Source organism: Hibiscus syriacus, unplaced genomic scaffold (assembly GCF_006381635.1).
Source record: "Hibiscus syriacus cultivar Baekdansim isolate YM2019G1 unplaced genomic scaffold, ASM638163v2 tig00110794_pilon, whole genome shotgun sequence".
Lineage (NCBI taxonomy): Eukaryota > Viridiplantae > Streptophyta > Magnoliopsida > Malvales > Malvaceae > Hibiscus > Hibiscus syriacus.
The window spans coordinates 285944-305025 of record NW_024062865.1 but is presented as its reverse complement, the minus strand read 5'-3'; the positions used below and the strand labels follow the sequence as shown (position 1 = coordinate 305025).

General features: G+C 35.0%; 3 protein-coding genes across 3 annotated transcripts; 1 reads left to right on the top strand and 2 right to left on the bottom strand.

The window, feature by feature from the left end:
• The first annotated feature begins 131 nt into the window (after positions 1-131).
• LOC120141273 lies at positions 132-7011 on the top strand. Its single transcript, XM_039156200.1, has 2 exons — positions 132-157; positions 6075-7011. Exons 1-2 carry the CDS (start codon positions 132-134, stop codon positions 7009-7011), a joined length of 963 nt encoding a protein of 320 aa, XP_039012131.1.
• A 411-nt stretch (positions 7012-7422) lies between these two features.
• Positions 7423-8965, bottom strand: LOC120141188 (transcription factor MYC2-like). Its single transcript, XM_039156122.1, has one exon. It carries the CDS (start codon positions 8942-8944, stop codon positions 7472-7474), a length of 1473 nt encoding a protein of 490 aa, XP_039012053.1. The 5' UTR covers positions 8945-8965; the 3' UTR covers positions 7423-7471.
• A 3596-nt stretch (positions 8966-12561) lies between these two features.
• LOC120141190 (rho GTPase-activating protein 3-like) lies at positions 12562-15628 on the bottom strand. Its single transcript, XM_039156126.1, has 5 exons — positions 15034-15628; positions 14055-14175; positions 13845-13964; positions 13449-13679; positions 12562-13271 (listed from the first exon to the last, which is right to left on the bottom strand). The coding sequence occupies exons 1-5, from the start codon at positions 15522-15524 to the stop codon at positions 12828-12830; spliced, it is 1407 nt and encodes a 468-aa protein (XP_039012057.1). The 5' UTR covers positions 15525-15628; the 3' UTR covers positions 12562-12827.
• Between the last annotated feature and the right edge of the window lie 3454 nt (positions 15629-19082).

The following is a 19082-nucleotide window of genomic DNA, read 5'->3' as shown; positions in this document are numbered from 1 at the left end:
ACAAGTATTTTCCCGAGAAAAAAAGAAATACATTCCATCCTTTATGATTTATTTGAAGTAGTTTCTTGGAAGCCTAATTGTTAGTTAATACATTTTTTATCCCAAATTTTGGGTAGACAATCAAAGGGCAAATGGGGTCCCCTCCTATTGGTTTAAGGCAAATTTAATTCAAACTTTATACAATAATAATCGTCACCATCTAACAAGATGTCCATTTCGTCGCATCTATCGGCTTTAACCAACTATATAGGATTCTCGGCCCCAAACACAAAACAAGGGCAAACCTCATTTTTTTATTCGTGTAATCTTTTGCTAGTTTTTACTTAAAAACACTCTAATTCTGATTAACTACCTTCAACTATTAAAGATTAAGAGATTAAATTCTGATATTTTTAAATTAAGTTGAGTGAGTCGTTCTTATCTCTGTAGTATTGGATCCAGATTAATTAATAATTATATAAAAACAAATAAAATTAACTCTTATCTCTTTCTAAAACAAATAAATAAATGAAAAGAAGAAGTTATGCATCCGTAACACACCCGTAATTAGACGTCATAACTTCCATACCAAATCAAGTGTGAGACTGACGAAGAATGGATGATATCTTAATTCAGTTAATTGAAATAAATAATCTGCTTATACGCTACGAGTAAATTAGGTACATAAACTAAGCTGAGCATGCCTAATTACTAATTATCCTTTAATATATTTTAATATTTAACAGTGTGTTAGATTTTACATAACTACTATATGGATATATTGTTGCGGAAGACGACTATCGGATAGAGTAAAATCGCAACTGATAATTTGAGAAAATAAAAATGAGGATAAAAGAGAGACAAAATTTACGTGAAAACCCCCTAAATAATATAGGGTAAAAACCACGGGCAATGGTAGAAGAATTTCACTATGAGAAAATAGGAATTACAACTTCTCTCGATCGATCAAGGAGAAAACAATGATAATTCTCTCTTAATAAAAAATGAGAAAACAACTCTCAAGAAACTCTCTAAATTCTCTCTAGTATTGGAAGAAAGCTAGAATGGTTTAGGATGGTTTTAAAGCTAAATGAACTAGAGTATTTATAGTTGAAGCTTAAGGACTAGTCTTGTAAATACCCTAAAAGTACAATGACTAAATGTGTAGTTTTACCATCCATGAATTTCAACCAAAATTGCAGCCAACTTTGAATTTAATTAGCCGCCGACTGCCACCCCATTAATGCTTCCAATTTGCTGTTTTGACTTTCAACAATCTCCCACTTGAAGATTTAATTGGAACAATCATATCTTCACACCATTCTTTCTACCTGGTACCTTCATGTTGCTTACGTTTCTGACAGGCCACAAGAGGAACAACACCAAGTAAATTTATCAGCATTGATCGCATTCATCATGAAATCTGTTATGCTGTCTTTGGTATGGATCTTCTGCATATCTACCGTCCCTTCTTCTACCTTTTCACGAATGAAATGGTATTGAACTCGTATGTGTTTTGTCCTTGAATGAAATGCTGGATTCCTTGCTAGATGCAAGGTGCTTTGACTGTCACAAAACAGAGAGACATACTCTTGATTGTGCCCAAGCTCCTCCAATAGCATCTTCAACCAAATTGGTTCTTTACTGGCTTGTGTAGCTGCTACATATTTTGCTTCTGTTGTGGATGTAGCCACAACTGACTGCAATTTTGAAACCCAGCTTACAGCTCCACCAGCAATTTTGAACACATATCCTGTAGTAGATTTGTTTTTATCCAAATCCCCTTCATAGTCAGAATCTACATACCCATTGATTAGTAAGTTTGATCCTCCGTAACATAATGAAATATTTGAGGTCCCTTTGATATATCTCAGGATCCTCTTTATTGTATTCCAATACTCTTTGCCTGGATTCGCCATGTACTAACTAACCACTCCCACTGCTTGTGCAATGTCTGGTCTTGTGCATATCATAGCGAACATTAAACTTCCCACTGCTGATGTATATGGTACTCGAGACATCTCTATCCTCTCTTCTACACTGCTAGGACTCATACTGGAGGATAATTTGAAGTTAATAGGAATAAGGGTATAAATTGGCTTACAATCTTACATGTTGAATCTTGACAAGATCTTCTTCAAGTATTCTTTTGTGAAAGTCAAATCTTCCTATTACTTCTGTCTCGGTGAATTTGCATCTCTAGAATCTTGTTTGCTGATCCCAAGTCCTTCATTTCAAATTCCCTAGCCAGTTGTTCCTTCAATTCTTCAATATGATCTTTGTTGGGTCCTACAACCAACATATCATCCGCATACAACACCAAAATAACAAAATTGTTATCACCAGACCTCTTGAAATAAGCACAAGGGTCTGCATTAAGTCTGTTGTATCCAAGGCACATAATGAGGGAATCAAATCTCTTATACCAACACCTCGGCGCCTGCTTTAGACCGTACAGAGATTTGCTCAACCTGCAAACCAAGTTCTTCTTTTCTTTTTCTTCAAAACCTTCAGGTTGGAGCATGTAAATCTCTTCTTCAAGATTTTCATGAATAAAAGCTTTTTTAACATCTAGCTGCTCTAGATGTAAGTTCAATGTAGCACACATTGCCAAAACTACTCGAACTGTTGTTAGTCGAACCACAGGAGAAAATATTTCATTGAAATCAATACATTCTTTTTTAGCATATCCTTTGACCACCAGTCTTGCACGATACCTCTCAACTTGATCGTCACCATTTCGCTTGATTTTGAAGACCCATTTTTTACCAATTGGCTTCCTTCCTTGTGGTAGTGGCACAAGGTCTTATGTATTATTTTTATAAAGGGTTTCAATTTCTTCTTGCATCGCCATCATCCATAGTGAACCATCTGAGCTGTTTATTGCCTCCTGGTATGTTGGTGGCTCACCGTCCTCTATTAAAAGGCAGTATGCAATATTACCTTCTATAACATAATCTGAGTGTCAATTGGGACGTCTTCTCACACGATCTGATTGAAAAGTTGTTGGAGCTTCAGAACTCTCTAGTTCTTGTTCATCATGTATTGGTTCTGCTTTAGAAGATCTCCTTGTTCAAACTCCTTTTCCACATGTATCTGTGTAGTCTCTGACTTTTCAGCGTTATCATCATTTTCTTTTCTTTGTAGCTTATCTTCTACAAAGATAACATCCCTGTTGATGATCACTTTGTAGGCAGTGAGATCCCACAAGCGATACCCCTTTACACTATCAGCATACCCCAAGAATTTGCATTTCATGGATTTTGGATCTAGCTTTGAAATTTATTGGGAGTCGTACATCACGTACACTATACTTCCAAATACATAGAGGTTTGAATAATCAGTTGGTTTTCCAGTCCATATGTCCATTGGTGTCTTCAACTCTATTGCAATTGATGGAGCTTGATTCACCAAATAACAGGCGGTATTGACTGCTTCTGCTCAGAATGACTGCATCCCTAAACATTTCTCTTGTTCTTTCTAATAATGTTCTGTTCATCCGCTCTGCCACTCCATTTTGTTGAGGAGTGTTCGCCATTGTGAACTATCTTTTGATGCCTTCTTTCCTGCAAAAGTCATCAAATTCTTCTCTTGTGTATTCTCCTCCATTATCTGTTATGAAACACTTGATCTTATTTCTAGAATCAAGTTCCACCCGCGCTTTGAAGTTTTTGAAAGTGGAAAACACATCTGACTTCTTCTTCATAGGGTACACCCAACATCTCCTGGAGTAATCATCAATAAATGAGACAAAATATTTTGCTCCGCATAGGGATGTAACTGGTGCTTGCCATACGTCAGAGTGAACCAATTCTAGAACACTTTTGCCTCTAGAATTTGATGTGTTAAATTTCAACCGGTGCTGTTTACTTGTTATGCAATGCTCACACAAAGTAAGTGATACCTTTGTTAAGCCTGGAAGTAGCTTTTGCTCTACAAAGACTTTCATTCCTTGTTCTGACATGTGTCCAAGTTTCTGATACCATATCATTGCAGAATATGAACTACATAAGACAACAGAGGCTTCTGCTTCTAGCAAAGTCTCCCCCTTTAGCATGTACAAGTTTACTGCTATCTTTTCGCCTTTCAGCACCACAAGCGCTCCACGGAACACCTTCGTGATTCTTTTTTGTGTTTCAATCTTGCTTGCATTATTATCTAATAATCCGTAGGATAATAAATTTTTCTTCAGGCCTTTCACGTGCCACACATCTCGAACAACTTTAATTGTTCCATCATATATCTTCAATTTGATGGTTCCCACGCCAACGATCTCTAAGGCATGATCATTACAACTATACACAGATCCTCTTGAGACAGGTTCATAATGATAGAACCATTCTCTTCTTGAGGTCATGTGATATGTTGCTCCTGAATCAATGAGCCATATATATGCATATGTCTTTATACCTTCCACGGTGATTGACGCTTCACAGCATAGAGCATCTCCATCATCTGAAGTGTTTGCGGTATTGCCTTGTGGATTGAAGTTTTTATTTATACTCCAACAATCCTTCTTCAAGTGACCATTCTTTCCACAGTTGTAGCATTTTAAATTCTTCTTGCTTCTCGACTTCGATCTACCATGTTTGTGACTGCTACTTTGGCCACGTTCTGTTGATCTCCCTCTTATCGTTGTCAACGCTTCTGCTTGTTGAGATTTACTTGTTTGTCTTCCTTGTTCATGCGCCGATTTTCTTCTTAGAGAACAACAGCTACAATGTCATCAAAGACTAGACTGGTGACATTACTGTTTGTCAAGTTGATGATGAGTTGATCATACGAATCAGATAGACTTTGAAGTAGAAGTTCAGCACGTTCTTGTTCTACTATTGTACATCTTAAGGATGTAAGCTGAGAAAATAACGTGTTCAGTGTGTTTAAGTGCTCCGTCACTGAAGTAGATTCTGATATACGGAAAGTGTACAATTTCCTCTTAAGGAAAATTTTATTGTGCAGCGATGTGGCCTTGTACAATTTGGTGAGATGATCCCATATCTCCTTAGTTGTCTTCTTCTCCCTGATGCTTGACAATACTTCATCTGCTAATGTTATATGAAAGTTTTCTATAGCATTCCCGTCCATTTCGATCCATTTGTTGTCATCTGCGAAATCCACCGGCCTTTCACTGATAGCTGATAGACAATCGTCTTTCCTCAGGATGACCTTCATTTTCAATTTCCACAATGAGAAATTCCTCCCATTGAATTTTTCAATATCAAATTTCGTTGTCATAGCTTCAAATACAGATAGCTCTCACTATTTCACTATCGTGAATAGTTATCTGGAACCTTCAAAGAATGAGTAATACCTTCTTACTTTCTTATGTTGGAGGATCCACCTTTTGGTGGCAACCACAAAGACAATAAGCAGATATTACACACTCAAATCTAGCTCGGATACCAATTGTTGCAGAAGACGGCTATCGGATAGAGCAAAATCGCAACTGATAATTTGAGAAAATAAAAATGAGGATAAAAGAGACACAAACTTTACGTGGAAAACCCCTAAATAATATATGGTAAAAACCACGGGCAACGGTAGAATAATTTCACTATGAGAAAATAGGAATTACAACTTCTCTCGATCGACCAAGGAGAAAACAATGATAATTCTCTCTTGATAAAAAGGAGAAAACAACTCTCAAGAAACTCTCTAAATTCTCTCAGTATTGGAAGAAAGCTAGAATGTTTTGGGATGGTTTTGAAGCTAAATGAGCTAGGGTATTTATAGTTGAAGCTTAAGGACTAGTCTTGTAAATACCCTAAAAGTACAATGACTAAATGTGTAGTTTTACCATCCATGAATTTCAACCAAAATTATAGCCAACTTTGAATTTAATTAGCCGCCGGCTGCCACCCCATTAATGCTTCCAATTTGTTGTTTTGACTTTCAACATATATAAAATATTTTTCAAAAAATATATATTTAAAAATATTTTAATGAATAATTATTGATGGAGGGATAAATATTTTATAAAAGTTTATTAATCTTGTATTTGATCCCTCATATGAATAGGTGTCCAAACTATAGTTTTTAGTTATTTTATGTGTGTCTAAAGTTTTTCTTGACTGATTTGTCTTATTCAATGTCAGCAACTACTGGTGCAGACAACTTGTTCTACCAGCTTCTATTCTTAAAAAAGTGGACCAGATTTGTTCTAGGTACTTCTGGAAAGGAGCAGATATTTCTGCTGCTGGTGCTCGTGTGAGTTGGGATAAAATTTGTATTTCCAAATCAGAGGGTGGCCTCGGATTGAAGAACACTAAAACCTGGAACAAAGCTTGTCTCATTATCCTCATCCGAAAAATTTTAGCAGGAGACGGATCCCTATGGGTTGCTTGGCTTAAGGCTTATGTTTTTAAGGAGCAAGATTTTTGGCACTATCAAGCAGCAGCTAACTTAAGTTGGAGCATCAACAGGATCTTAAAATCAAGAGCTGAAGCTCTTCCATTACTTTCCACAGGTTCTCCGCAAGCTACGGAAATTTGGGACTTGATTCGTTGCAAAGGGCAGACTGTTATATGGCACAAACTCATTTGGTTCCCATCGCATATCCCTAAGTTCAGCTTAATAGCTTGGATGGCTCTGCTCAATAAATTGCCTACAAGAGACAGACTTCTTAAAATGGGAATTAACACCGACAGTATTTGCGTTAATTGCAGTACCTCTTATGAAACAAGGGACCATCTCTTTTCACAATGTACAATGGCAGTGGAACTCTGGAATTCAATTCTGAAACTTAATGGGATGAATACCACTTTCTTATCATGGGATGAAATGGTCATAAAGGCTTGTTCATTATGGAAAGGGAGGTCTTTGCTCACCACCATTTTGAAAATTTCATGGACTGTTGTTATTTACACATTGTGGCAGGAAAGAAATCAGAGAATTTTTCAAGGAAGGAGTAGAACGCTCGGCTGCCTGCTAAAGGAGGTTAAAGACGTTGTTGGAATCCGTCTTAGGGGAACTAATATTAATAGACTTGATAGTACTAACTTACAGCTTTGTAGCGTTTGGGGTATAGTATAACCAATCATTTTGTGTAGGTTGTTTTCTTTATTTTGTTGTTGATTGGTTGATTGGTTGTATCTTAACTTTGCATTGGGTAATAAAATCAGAATTATCCAAAAAAAAAAAAAGTTTTTCTTGTTCTCTTTAATCGTTGGTAAATACAACTGTTCGGCCCTATGCTTTGCATTATTCTTTTTCCTTTGTTACGAACACACAATGTTTTTGGATTTCGTTTCTAATTTATAGACGTGCTTACATAAATGTATATTCTTGACTGACACTCTTTATTCTATATTGTTCGCCTATTAAAGATCATTAATATTTTTTTTAAACTCCAATATTTGAATAGATATTTTTTTTAATCATCCTTAAATTATTAAGAAAAATCGAAGAAGAAAAAATACAAAATGACGTAGATAAAAGCAGATAAAACCAGCAAATATTGAAAATGAATATAATTCATAGCCTTAATTAAACCTTACTGCTGATCTAGCCTCCTTCTAAGAGCAGATTTTAGGTCTTCGTCGCTTCTCAATCCACCAGGAACCCCAACGACAATATCCTGAAGCATTAGGTCGTTAATACACGACATGCTTGCATGATGGAGCTGGAATTCCAGGTCTCGAAGAGCACCCATTAACCTAGCAGCTGGATAGTTCACATTCTCTGATTGAACCCTGATCATTGCGTCGTTTCCCGTGATCTTGACATTGAGTTCAAGCTCACCGGATCCACCTGTTCCAGTTCCGGATGATGAATCGCTTGGCCTCATTGCTTGTTCCTCGGAACTGGTGGTGGTGCTTTGGTTATCCATGGTGTTATCGACCATTTCTACCTTCACTTTCTTACATTCTCTCTGAAGCTGCGACTCGAGTTCTTCGATCTTCGCCTTTAACTCGTTGATGTACGAGACAGCGTCAGATAAGAGCGATGCTTTGTCCATGCGCGACACGTTCGGGACTACGGCTCGGAGAGCGTAGAACCTGAGGTTCAGCTTCTCACGGCGTTGCCTCTCGGCTTCCACGTGGTTCAACGGTGTCTCTCGTCCGAGCCCGGGTTTCCTTCCTCGTTTCTTTGGGGCTCTCTTCTCTACTTTGTTCATGTCAAGTAATGGAAAATCAGAATCTGAATGCTCTGAATCAGCGTACGAAAGTTGCCCGAGCTTTGAGGAATCTTTCTTGGTTTGAGTGTTGCTTTCTCGCTTTGTTTTAATGTCCGGGCTTGCATCATCTTCTTCTTGAACACCGGCTATTATGCCGATGTCTGCAAAAGAGATGTTTCTATCAAGGAACTGGATCGGACCTGGGGTTAGATTCGTATTTGATTGTTTAATAAGATCGGATCCGAATAGGGATTTCACTTGCTGGACTAAACCCCAGTTTTCCCTGATCACTTCCGAGGATCCTAACTCAACAATACCACAAGAAGTTGGTATACAAACCAGTGTTTCAACGCCATGCATTTGTGCTTCTCGAGCTCTTTCACAATTGTAAAACTGCAACTCATGAGCACCGGTTAACCAAACCAAAGACCTAGTACTAAGAGCCTTGCCTGGAATCCCATCGCAGGCAGAGAAAGACTGAGTCATCGACATCATATAAAACCATTCAACATCGGTGATATCGGTTCCGTCTATCATCGACATATCGATGTCTTGATTGTCCCCGATGAGCGCTTGGATTCCCTTCATCACCTTTCTTCGACTATGAACAATATTGGAAGTCAGCTTCGGAGACGTATCATTGGTGCATTGAAGATAACCTTCTCCCCAAGCCAAGAACAAACGACCAAGATCATCATTCAATGTCTGCCAAAATACAGCATACGCCCACAAGTCTTGCTGGCTCTGGATCATAAGTTGAAGCCTCTGCTGGAGAGTTGAAGGTGGAGTTTCCTGGGAAAAAGAAACCAGTGAAGAAGATGAAGATGGAGAGATTATTAGGTCATCCATGGCTGATCTAAATTGTTTTATTGTAAAAAACAAAAGAGAGAGAGAGAGTGGGGAGGAATCGAATGGAAAATAGGTGGGAGGGTGTTGGGTTTATAAGAGCAGTGCAGAAGCTTAAGTTGGGTGTAGATGGGGAACAAACTGTCCGAATTTAGGCTATTAGGTGCGTCACTATTGCGCACCACAACCACGTGAATTTGATAGCGAGTGACTACTGATTGATGGCTGTCGACTCCTCCTCACTCTTTTCATTTTAATTTATAATTTCATTAAAAAAAAATTAGATAAAAATGTATTTTTACTGCTTGAATTTCGGTAGAATTAATCTAATTAGGGATGATAAACAGGCGGGTTAGATGTGGATACTCCCTCCCTTATTCCTATACACATCGCATATTTTTAAATTCACCATCCGTCCATTAGGTAAAATTTTTTAAATCCACACCCGTCCACGCGGATACATTCTAAAATATATCCTCACACTCACTACCTAACTGGAGACGTACCCGACTAAACTCACATGACAGTAACCTTAAGTTATACATAAGCAACAAACATAAAACAAACATGCGACTGACATAATAACATACTACCCGTAGAGAAGACCAGAGTAAGGAAGAGGAAGAAGGCATACCTGAATGAGCAGGATACTAGAGTTTGAAACTTAGAGAATAAGAACTCTGAGTTTGACCTAAGTATCGGCACAGTAACCATCAAACAAAGCACGAGAGGTTTGAAACAAAAAAATGATTCATAAAATTATCCCTAATATTTGATTAAATTATAAGTTATATCTTATACAATATTAAGATTTATAAATTAGTCTCTAAAATTATACTTAAATTCATAATGGTAAAAAATTTAATGGGTATTTAGTAGGCCAACCGGATGTGGGGCAGGCGGATGTGGGGCAGATAAAGTCTCAAACTCATCACCCGTCCACTATCTATTAAAGTTATACCCATCCCAGTCCCAACTGAAACGGATACGGTGAGAAATCCACAAAATTATACCCGTTTACTATCTCTAATCTCAATATCTAATATTTCAAGATTTGTCTCTTCTCATTAAAAATAATTTTGAATATTGATCGAACTTTGATTAAATTTATTTTAAATAGTTTACAATGTGTCTCCATTCATTAAAAATAATTTTAAATTTTAATTAAATAAATCTCAAATAACTCCGGATCTACATGTCTTATCTACAGCCTAGTTAACGTAAAAGGATTTCAACTTTCAACTGTATGTGAGTGCGACGACTGAAACGTTAGGCCTTTGGGTGTATGATCTTGCTATGTGCCGCCAAAAATTATAACGTATAATTTATTGATAATTTTATTATTTTAGTGATTAAATAACACTAATATCTTCTTGTTCCAATCTTACCGTCTTAAATTATTAAAAAAACTATACAAATGATTTAAGAGAAAAAAGAACAAAAGAAAATTGTCAATTTTTTCTTCTTAACGATAAGATGTGATTGTAAGATGTTCAGGCAATTAAATCATTTAATTTGATTGAAAACGGACACGAAAAATTAATTGCGTAATTTGACAATTTATGATGCTCATAGCAAATGAACTGGTTATTACTTAACAAATTAACTACATGCAACAGAGGCAGAGCTATTGAGAAACTAATTAACCGGTTTTTTACTTGACATTTATATTTTATGCATTAATATCTATGTATAATCAATAAAGCATATGATTTTTATCTTTTATTTTTATTTTACAGTTTATATTTGAGATTTATAATTATTTTTAATTAATATTATATTTAACTAAATGATAATATAATACTATTAATTTATTATCTGTAATATCAAATTGTATATTATTACATTAAATATTAACCGTATAATAAGCTATGATTTAGAAATAATTTGTGGGGATGTTGCTTTTACCGAGGGTGGGGAAGCATAACACCCCTCTTTTTTGTATGACATTTTCATATGGATTAAGACTTGCGATCCTTTTTTGTATTTATCACCAGAAAACATATCCGTCAAAACAGTTAAGTGTTGCGCTAACATGTAATTCTGCATGAATGTATATATATTAATTATAACAATGATGTCACATGCATCGCATAAAAATATAAAATTAAATTAATAAAAATGATACACATACATCACATCAATATTACTCGAGATAAGCAACTGTGGTAGTCATGTACCCTGTGACGCATTAATGTAACTTTCATTTTAAAATAATAATATTCCTTTCTCTACCAAAGAAAAATGTAAATTAAAAACGGCTGCTTGGCTTTCCTACTCATTAATCATGAAATAATTAAATACTAATCCCAATGGTTATTTAAAGAATTTATTAACCATGGAAATTACAGTGGAAATAATTGGTGAACTGGTAAAATTGATTAGTTATGTTTTTTAGAAACGTGCATTAAACCATCCTCTTCATTCATTCTCAGTGAGGTGCATGATTTTATTGTACACAATGACATGGCATTGCATGCAGAGTTTGATTGACGTACTGATGAATGTTGACCTTGTCGTTTACCACACATCACTGTCTCTTTTTGTCAGTTGGGTTATGGGGACAGCTTCATCCCGGATGGATAGAAGGTTAAAATATTTTAATGTTAATTTTTATATTTTATTAATAAAATATTTTCATATTTTAAAATTTTAATTGGTTTTATAATTTTATACATCTAACATAAAATTTTACGTTCATTCATATTCATCATTGTATTGCATAAAGACATAAAACATAACTTTGAGGCATGTTTGATTCGGGACATGACCTCTAACCGAATTTAAAGATAATTCAATTAAGATTAAAATGATATTTAAATAAAATTCTAAATGTAAATCACTTATTGGCTACTCTTGCTACACTTCCATCTTTTGTACTCGCCAGAATTTGTAATAACATTTAGAATTTAGTGCATATCACACATTACATTAATTCCATAAGTTAACTTCGAAAGAAACGTAACCCTAGAATTAACTATTAATTGTTCATATTGAAAGGGCACCAAATAAGTTACTTATTTGCTCTAGTAATCTTATTAATTGTTCATAGTGAAAGGGCACCAAAGGTTGTAATTTTAGCCCTACATTGATTCTTGATCCAAAGGTATAAAACTTTACATGAGTAACACGAGGATTACTCCTGCACCCTATATATATAGTCTCGGAGTCGGTGCTCTCGTTTTATACCCTTATTCATTCATGTCCCCATTTGAGTACTTTTATTAAGAATTGACCCATGTCGAGGAATAGAACAATGATTGATTTGAGCAAAACATTATTCAAAGTTGTGTGTCTAAATTGTTGAGATAATTGTAATTAGTTGTTGCTTTAATTATTTCAAGCCAAAAAAAATCCTGTGGACTAGATTTAGTACTCTTCAGATCGTGTTATTTCAAGCAATACGCTTTATTTGAGCGGATATTTAACATTCAAACTGATGACTAAACATACGAAAGGACCTAACTAATACAATGGTGAAGGATTCAATGACAAAGATTACTAGCTTTTTGGAAGAATTTTGTTTCTGTTTCTTTTACTTTCTCTGGATGAAAAAACAAAGTGTCTTCGCACTTTCACTGCAGGTGAAGCTTTGGACTCGTACATTTATCATTCAATGGTTTCTGTCAAATTCTGAACACTATTATTGCACATCACGAAAGATAATGCAAGGAGACTAAGAAGCATATGATTAATCTACATCTTTCAGTTAGTACTTCCAAACAAATCTTAGAAGCTATAAATTTCGCATACACAACCAGAAATCGCCTCCATGACCGAGAAGAAACATATCAACATTTTGGGATATAGTACTGATGTATCAAACACAAGCTTCTCCTCCACTGCCTCTGGTATTTACAATCCCGATATTTCGGGTTTTCTTAGTCTACTTCCTCAACTGAAATACGGGGTGCCTGCATAGCCGCAGGACACCTTTTCTTAAACTTAGCCGCTCCTTATTATCAGATCCACCCCTACATTCATTTTCAGTAGTCCTTATTTCGCATGCATTTGGCGTGCTGTTACCTGAAACAGACTCAAATTCTTCTTCTCCATCACCCGTCTGAGAACCCCTTAGTTTCTCATCAGGGACACATTCCAGTCTACTCATTGTGGCAGCCCTCAAAAGCTTAGCAGTGGAACCTTCCTTAGATGGACTTGCACCCGGAACTTGCTCGTTGATGTCGATGATGCCATTAGGAGAATATGATGGCAGCAACCTGTCCTTGGAAGCTGACTCCTCCCTTTTGCGAAGTGTCTTTAAGATCAGCGTCTTGAGGAAGTTCATTACTTGCACAGCATGAATCAATGCTGTCAAAGGATCAGCCATCTGGTCCAGATAGAGTGATTTATATTTTGACTAAAATTAGTGTTCAAAACGAATTCACCTCACGCAGTGTCTCTCCCCTAGACCTATATGGTTTTGTCGCGGGACACGCTATTAATCTGCTAGACACCTAACATTTTATTAGACCGTGAGATGAAATAATGGAAAGTAAAAGAAAACCTGGGTCATGTTTGGTGCAAAAACCATGGCAACGTTGCGTGCGTTCATTTTGTTGTATTGTTCATGCTGCACAACATCTGCCATCAGATTGATAGCCCAGTCAAGGAGAGCAGCTTCTGTTTGAGGAAGTAACTTCACAAGCTCGGTGCAGTCATCCTCGGTGTTGCAGTGCATCACCTGCTCCGGTGTGAGGGAATCAAGTACTCCACTAGGAAGTTCTCTAAGCCATGCCTACAAAAGATTTCAAGGCACCGACTGAGAAATAATATCGAAATAGTGTAGCACGAAAGCAAAATGTCAATTCGAAAAATGAGTCCTAAGATGAGTAATAAGTCGAGTCAAAATCATGGGGGAAGAGAAAGATAAAACATAATCTTGATTATATAGCATGTATACCTTTATCAAACCAGCCAAACAATGGACATCGATTCCACATGGTACCACACCATTGTTTAACTTCTCTCGGACATACTCTTCTTGACTATTCTCAGCATTAATCCGAAATATCCCTTCGGCCTTCAATCAACATAACCAATCTTTGTCAAAACCTCAAGCAGTTTAGAACACAATTTAATCATTAGTCCAAAGCATAGGCTTAGACTTAACCTTAAGGCCTCCTTCAGCATACAAGCACTTCTGCATCATAAGAAGAATAGTTGGCACACTGTTCCCTCGGTCATCATAACAACACTGCATTGACGCGGCAGAAACTCCGAAAACACTTACACTGGACAATGGAAAAGATGCATCTTGCATGTTAATATACGAAAAGGTGTATTAAATAAAGTAGAAAATCATGCAAGAAGAAGGCCAGTAACAAAATAAATATCCGGTTTCTTAGAGAATCATACACAACAGAGTATTTACGGTTTTTCGGTTTAAACAAAAGAAATGCTACTACCGATCAACTCTGCTTAACAAGTTGTTTGCATGATATCTTGAATGACTTGCTAAATTCAAGAGAAAACAAGGGCCAGTATCCAGACTATACTATGCAACTTTGCCCATACCACAGTATACGCCATATACAACAAAGTTATCTGCAGAAAGAGCTAATCCTCCAATACTCCACATCAAATAATCAAATTTATCTGTTAGAACACATGACATGATCTTCACTGGATATAAGCCAATCACTACTCCAAATAATCCTTCGATCATGAAAATGGCCAAGGCTTAAGTATGTTAGAATGATAAAAACCCAGAAGCCACATTTAAAGGATCATAATCAAAGACTACAATTTTCTGAGGAAAAAGAAGAATTTATTGCAGAACCACAACAGCTTCCTCATCTAACATGGCAAAAGTAGTTGGAATGTCCCTTTCTCGAACAGCTTTAATCAAAGACATAAAATCTCGTCTTTGATAGACAAGAGAAAGGCTGAATTAAGTCGGACATAACAATCAAACATACAAATACACCTCCAAGAACAGTTGAAATTAAAGAAAAATTACTAATTTATTTGCCAATTAATATCACACGTGTATGCAAAAGTAAAAAGGTTTTTTAATAAATTCGAAAATTGAACAAAGTTCTAAACCAGCAATCAAAGAAACTGAATTGAACTAAAATTGAGAACTAAACCTGGCACTGGGAACCCTTCTCGGAACATCACGCTGGAGCTCAGTAGGCAATCCGAGGAAACCATTAAAGCGGTCGAAAGTCACGTGGGAGACGTGTCTGACTTCAGTCGGCAAGCTAATATCCATGGACGACACGTCGTCAGTGTCCACGCTGCACGTGACCAGCGATTTCCTTAACAATGCCGCCAAAATATCCAGAAAAGGGAACTGGAACTGGTTATTGTCTTTTGCCGTTGAACTACGGGTTTGACCCAGACCACTACGACCACCGAATCTCGACTTGGGGCTTATAAACGGAGTCGTAGCAATGGGGTTTCCATCATACCCATGTTCATCTTCTTCATCATCATCAAACTCTTCTTCCTCTTCTTTTTCGTCACTGGCTTCATAGTCATCGGTTTTGGCTTGGTGGAAGAATGGACTCAGAGTAGCACGGCTGAACTCTGTGATTTCGACGAATCCACAAGATTTGGATCGAAACAACCCACTCATCTCTCTCTCTCTCTCTCAAGTCTAAATCTTTTTCCTTTTTAGGAGACAGAAAAAAAGGAACATACAAATATAATAATCAAAAGAAAAAGAAGAGTAATGAAGAAAAATGAAGGGAGTTGCTAAAAGAAGGTGTGACAATATTGGAGCCAGAAATTACGAAGTAAATTATTGGGCTTGATTAAAACAAAAAGAGAGAGAGCACAAGGGGCGGATGTTGCTTGGGACTGGAGATTACGGATATGGTAAATGGATAGGGACATTGGAGTATAACGTTTAGGGGAAGGGAAATGAAGTAAAAACTTAAAATGAAAAACCAGAAAGCTAGTCGATACTACGAGTCGCGCTCGCAACCAAGGGCCATGGCCACCGAGAGGCTACAGAGAGTGCGGAGGTTTTGCCATGGATGATTGCAAAGTTCATATCTTTTACGTTTGGTAAAGTACATTTTTTTTATAAAGGACATAACTTTATTTTCTCATCACGTAGGGACAGTATGAGTGAGTTGGGAAACGAGGAACTGGATGTACATAGGCAACTGAGTTTATCTTGTGTGCTCGATGTCTTGTAGTTGCATTTGCATGCCCATCCCCACACTGTAGTCACATGGGTCACATGGCAAGTGTTTGCTTTCTTGTCCCAAATCTTAAAGCTTTTTCTGAGTTCTTTCAACCCTACTAATTGAACTGTCATTTGCAGAAGACAAAGTTTCCAGAGTATCACCAACAACAAAAATTGCAGGAAAAAAATGGTCCCTCATTAATTTCAGATACATAAAATTCTACAAGTTAAAGCTCATGCCAAAGCTTTTGTATCTTAAATATTAATGCTTAATTAAACTGATCTATAAATTGTCATTGACATAGTAAAACTGCGGTCCAAGCACATAAACTAAGTTCTGACAGCAGGAACACTTGCAAAAGCATATATATATATATAGACGAGACACGTGAACCCTTAGCATCTACCATGCAAATCCAAGTAAAATGCAGCTAATCTCACATTACCCTGCTACCGTTTAGTCAGATTTTCTGGGTTTTTAAAAAAAACTTAAAAAACTTATTTTTATGAACAAATATATATATGACATCGATTGTGGTACTGTTGAAACCTCGCTGGCAATGATCTCACCAACGCTGGTACAATAAACAAATGAAATCAAACCTAATCGAAGGGCATCTTGTACTTAGTTTTCGTGGAACAATTCAACTGTTGCTCGGCCTATTAGTTTCTTGGAATATATATATATACACTGTTTCCAAATGTCTTCTTGTAAGAGAACATGTTCAGCGAAGAGAAAAAGTAGTTGCAGTCAAATGAAGAAAACAATGTTGCTATATTTTACTCTAATGTTTTGGATGGAACCTAACACTGACAACGAATTTAATTGTAGCAAATAAAAAAAAAACTAATCCGACATTAAACAAATTACTTACTGTGTGAAACTAAAGTTGAGTAAAACAATGTATTGACAACGATTTTTTAACGGCACAACAGCTCAATATCAGCTAAAATTCAGATTTTGTCGAATGGATGATGATGCAGAAGTGGTTATAGAGATATAAGGAAGATAAGATTCTATGTGCACGATTTTCCATGAATAAGGTATACACTAAAGAATCGGTCAAGCACGGCTGGATGATGATATGTAACTGAAATCATCAATGATGATGTATTTATGGATAGATTTAGGTAAACTACATGTTTAATTCTTAAACTATTACTTTTGTTTTGTTTTGGTATTTAAATTTTATTTTATTTTTTAAAATTATATCTAACGTTTAGTTTAGATTTTATTTTGATATTTTTCCGTTAAAAGCATAATGTGATGTTGATGTGTCAGCATAAGATAATGTCATGTCATCAATGAAAAAATTAAAAATGTCATGTCAATAATTATAGTAATTATTAAATTAAAACCTAAATTAAATGTTATATATAGTTTTGAAACAAATAAAATTTAGATATAAAATGAAAAAAAAATAATTGAGGTACTAAAATATAATTACCCTAGATTTTAATGTTTAATAGGAGAGAAATATATTGCAGTCGACTGCTTAACTAAACCGCCAAACTAGAATAAGCTTCTGGCAGAAGCATGAGTGTGGTTTAAACCATACTTGAATTATTAATTTATCGATTGATGGTATAAAATAATTTAATAGGGATAAAGTTGTCGTTTGACACGATTAACGATAAACAATATTAAATTAATTTATAAAACGTTAAATTATAAATTATTAAACATGTAACTATAAATTAGTTAAAAATCTAAATGTAATTTAATTAAAATATAATATTTATAAAATATTAATTTTTAGGGTAAACTATATCATTGACCACCTAACTATTTATTCATTTTACTTTAACCACTGATTTTTCAATTTTATTAATTGGGTCACCTAACTATTTAAATCTTGTCAATCAAACCACTTGTCGTTAATATTAATGAAAGATGACGTGACAATTAATAAATTTATATAATTACACATTTAGTCCTTATTACTTACACATTCTATTAATTTGGTCATAACTTTTATTTAATTCAATAAATTTAATCCTCAATACGATGGTGACATGTGTGAGTATGTGATAGGATGTTTTTTAATATTTTTTATTTAATAAAATTTTCATCCAATCAAATGGTGTCACGTGTTACCAATTGAATGAATGGAAAATAAATTAAATCAATAACCGTTACTGGTGGGGTTTGAACCAAGGACGCAACCCAAAAAATTAAGCGTCCTAACCACTAAGCTAGACCACTAAAATTTTCTAATATATAGAACATAATTTATACAATTTATAATATAGTTAATGATAATAAATGACCTTATAAGGACTCAAACAAGAAATAAGTGAATAGTAGGAAAATATAAAATATATATAAACAAATATTATAATTTTTAATAAATTAAAATAAATAAAATCACAATTTATGAAAAAATTAAAATAAAAGTAAATTTAATATTTTTTTACATATTTTAAATTAATAAATGTTCTTCGTTATTCTAATTTTATTGAACTAAAATGTATCATATGTTATTTTTGAAAATATTATAACATCGATCGGATTCAAATATTATTTAACAACTCTATATTAAAATAGACTAATTCAATAAAATCAAGTTCCCATAAAATTTTCTTCAAATATATAATGAATAAATAATAAATATAAAATTATTACTCTAACAAGGATATAAATAAGTCAATGCATAAATTAAAATGCTTACTACGATAAGCCCTCAGCTATTAGAGAAATCCTAAGTCAACGAAGCTCTTTGTTATATTTCAATTATAATATATTCAAATTAATTTTATTTTTTCATTAAAATGATTTAAAATATAAATAAAATACAATCACATATCAATTAGTTATATATATATATATATATATATATATATATATATATATCATATTATCGTATTATTAAATTATTCCAAGTTGACATTCTTATTAGGTCATTTTCCCCTTTTTTTATCGTCATTAACTATATATATTATATCAAGACGGGTTTGTTATTTGAATGGTGCAGTCCAGTGGTTGGAGCGTTTGCTTCC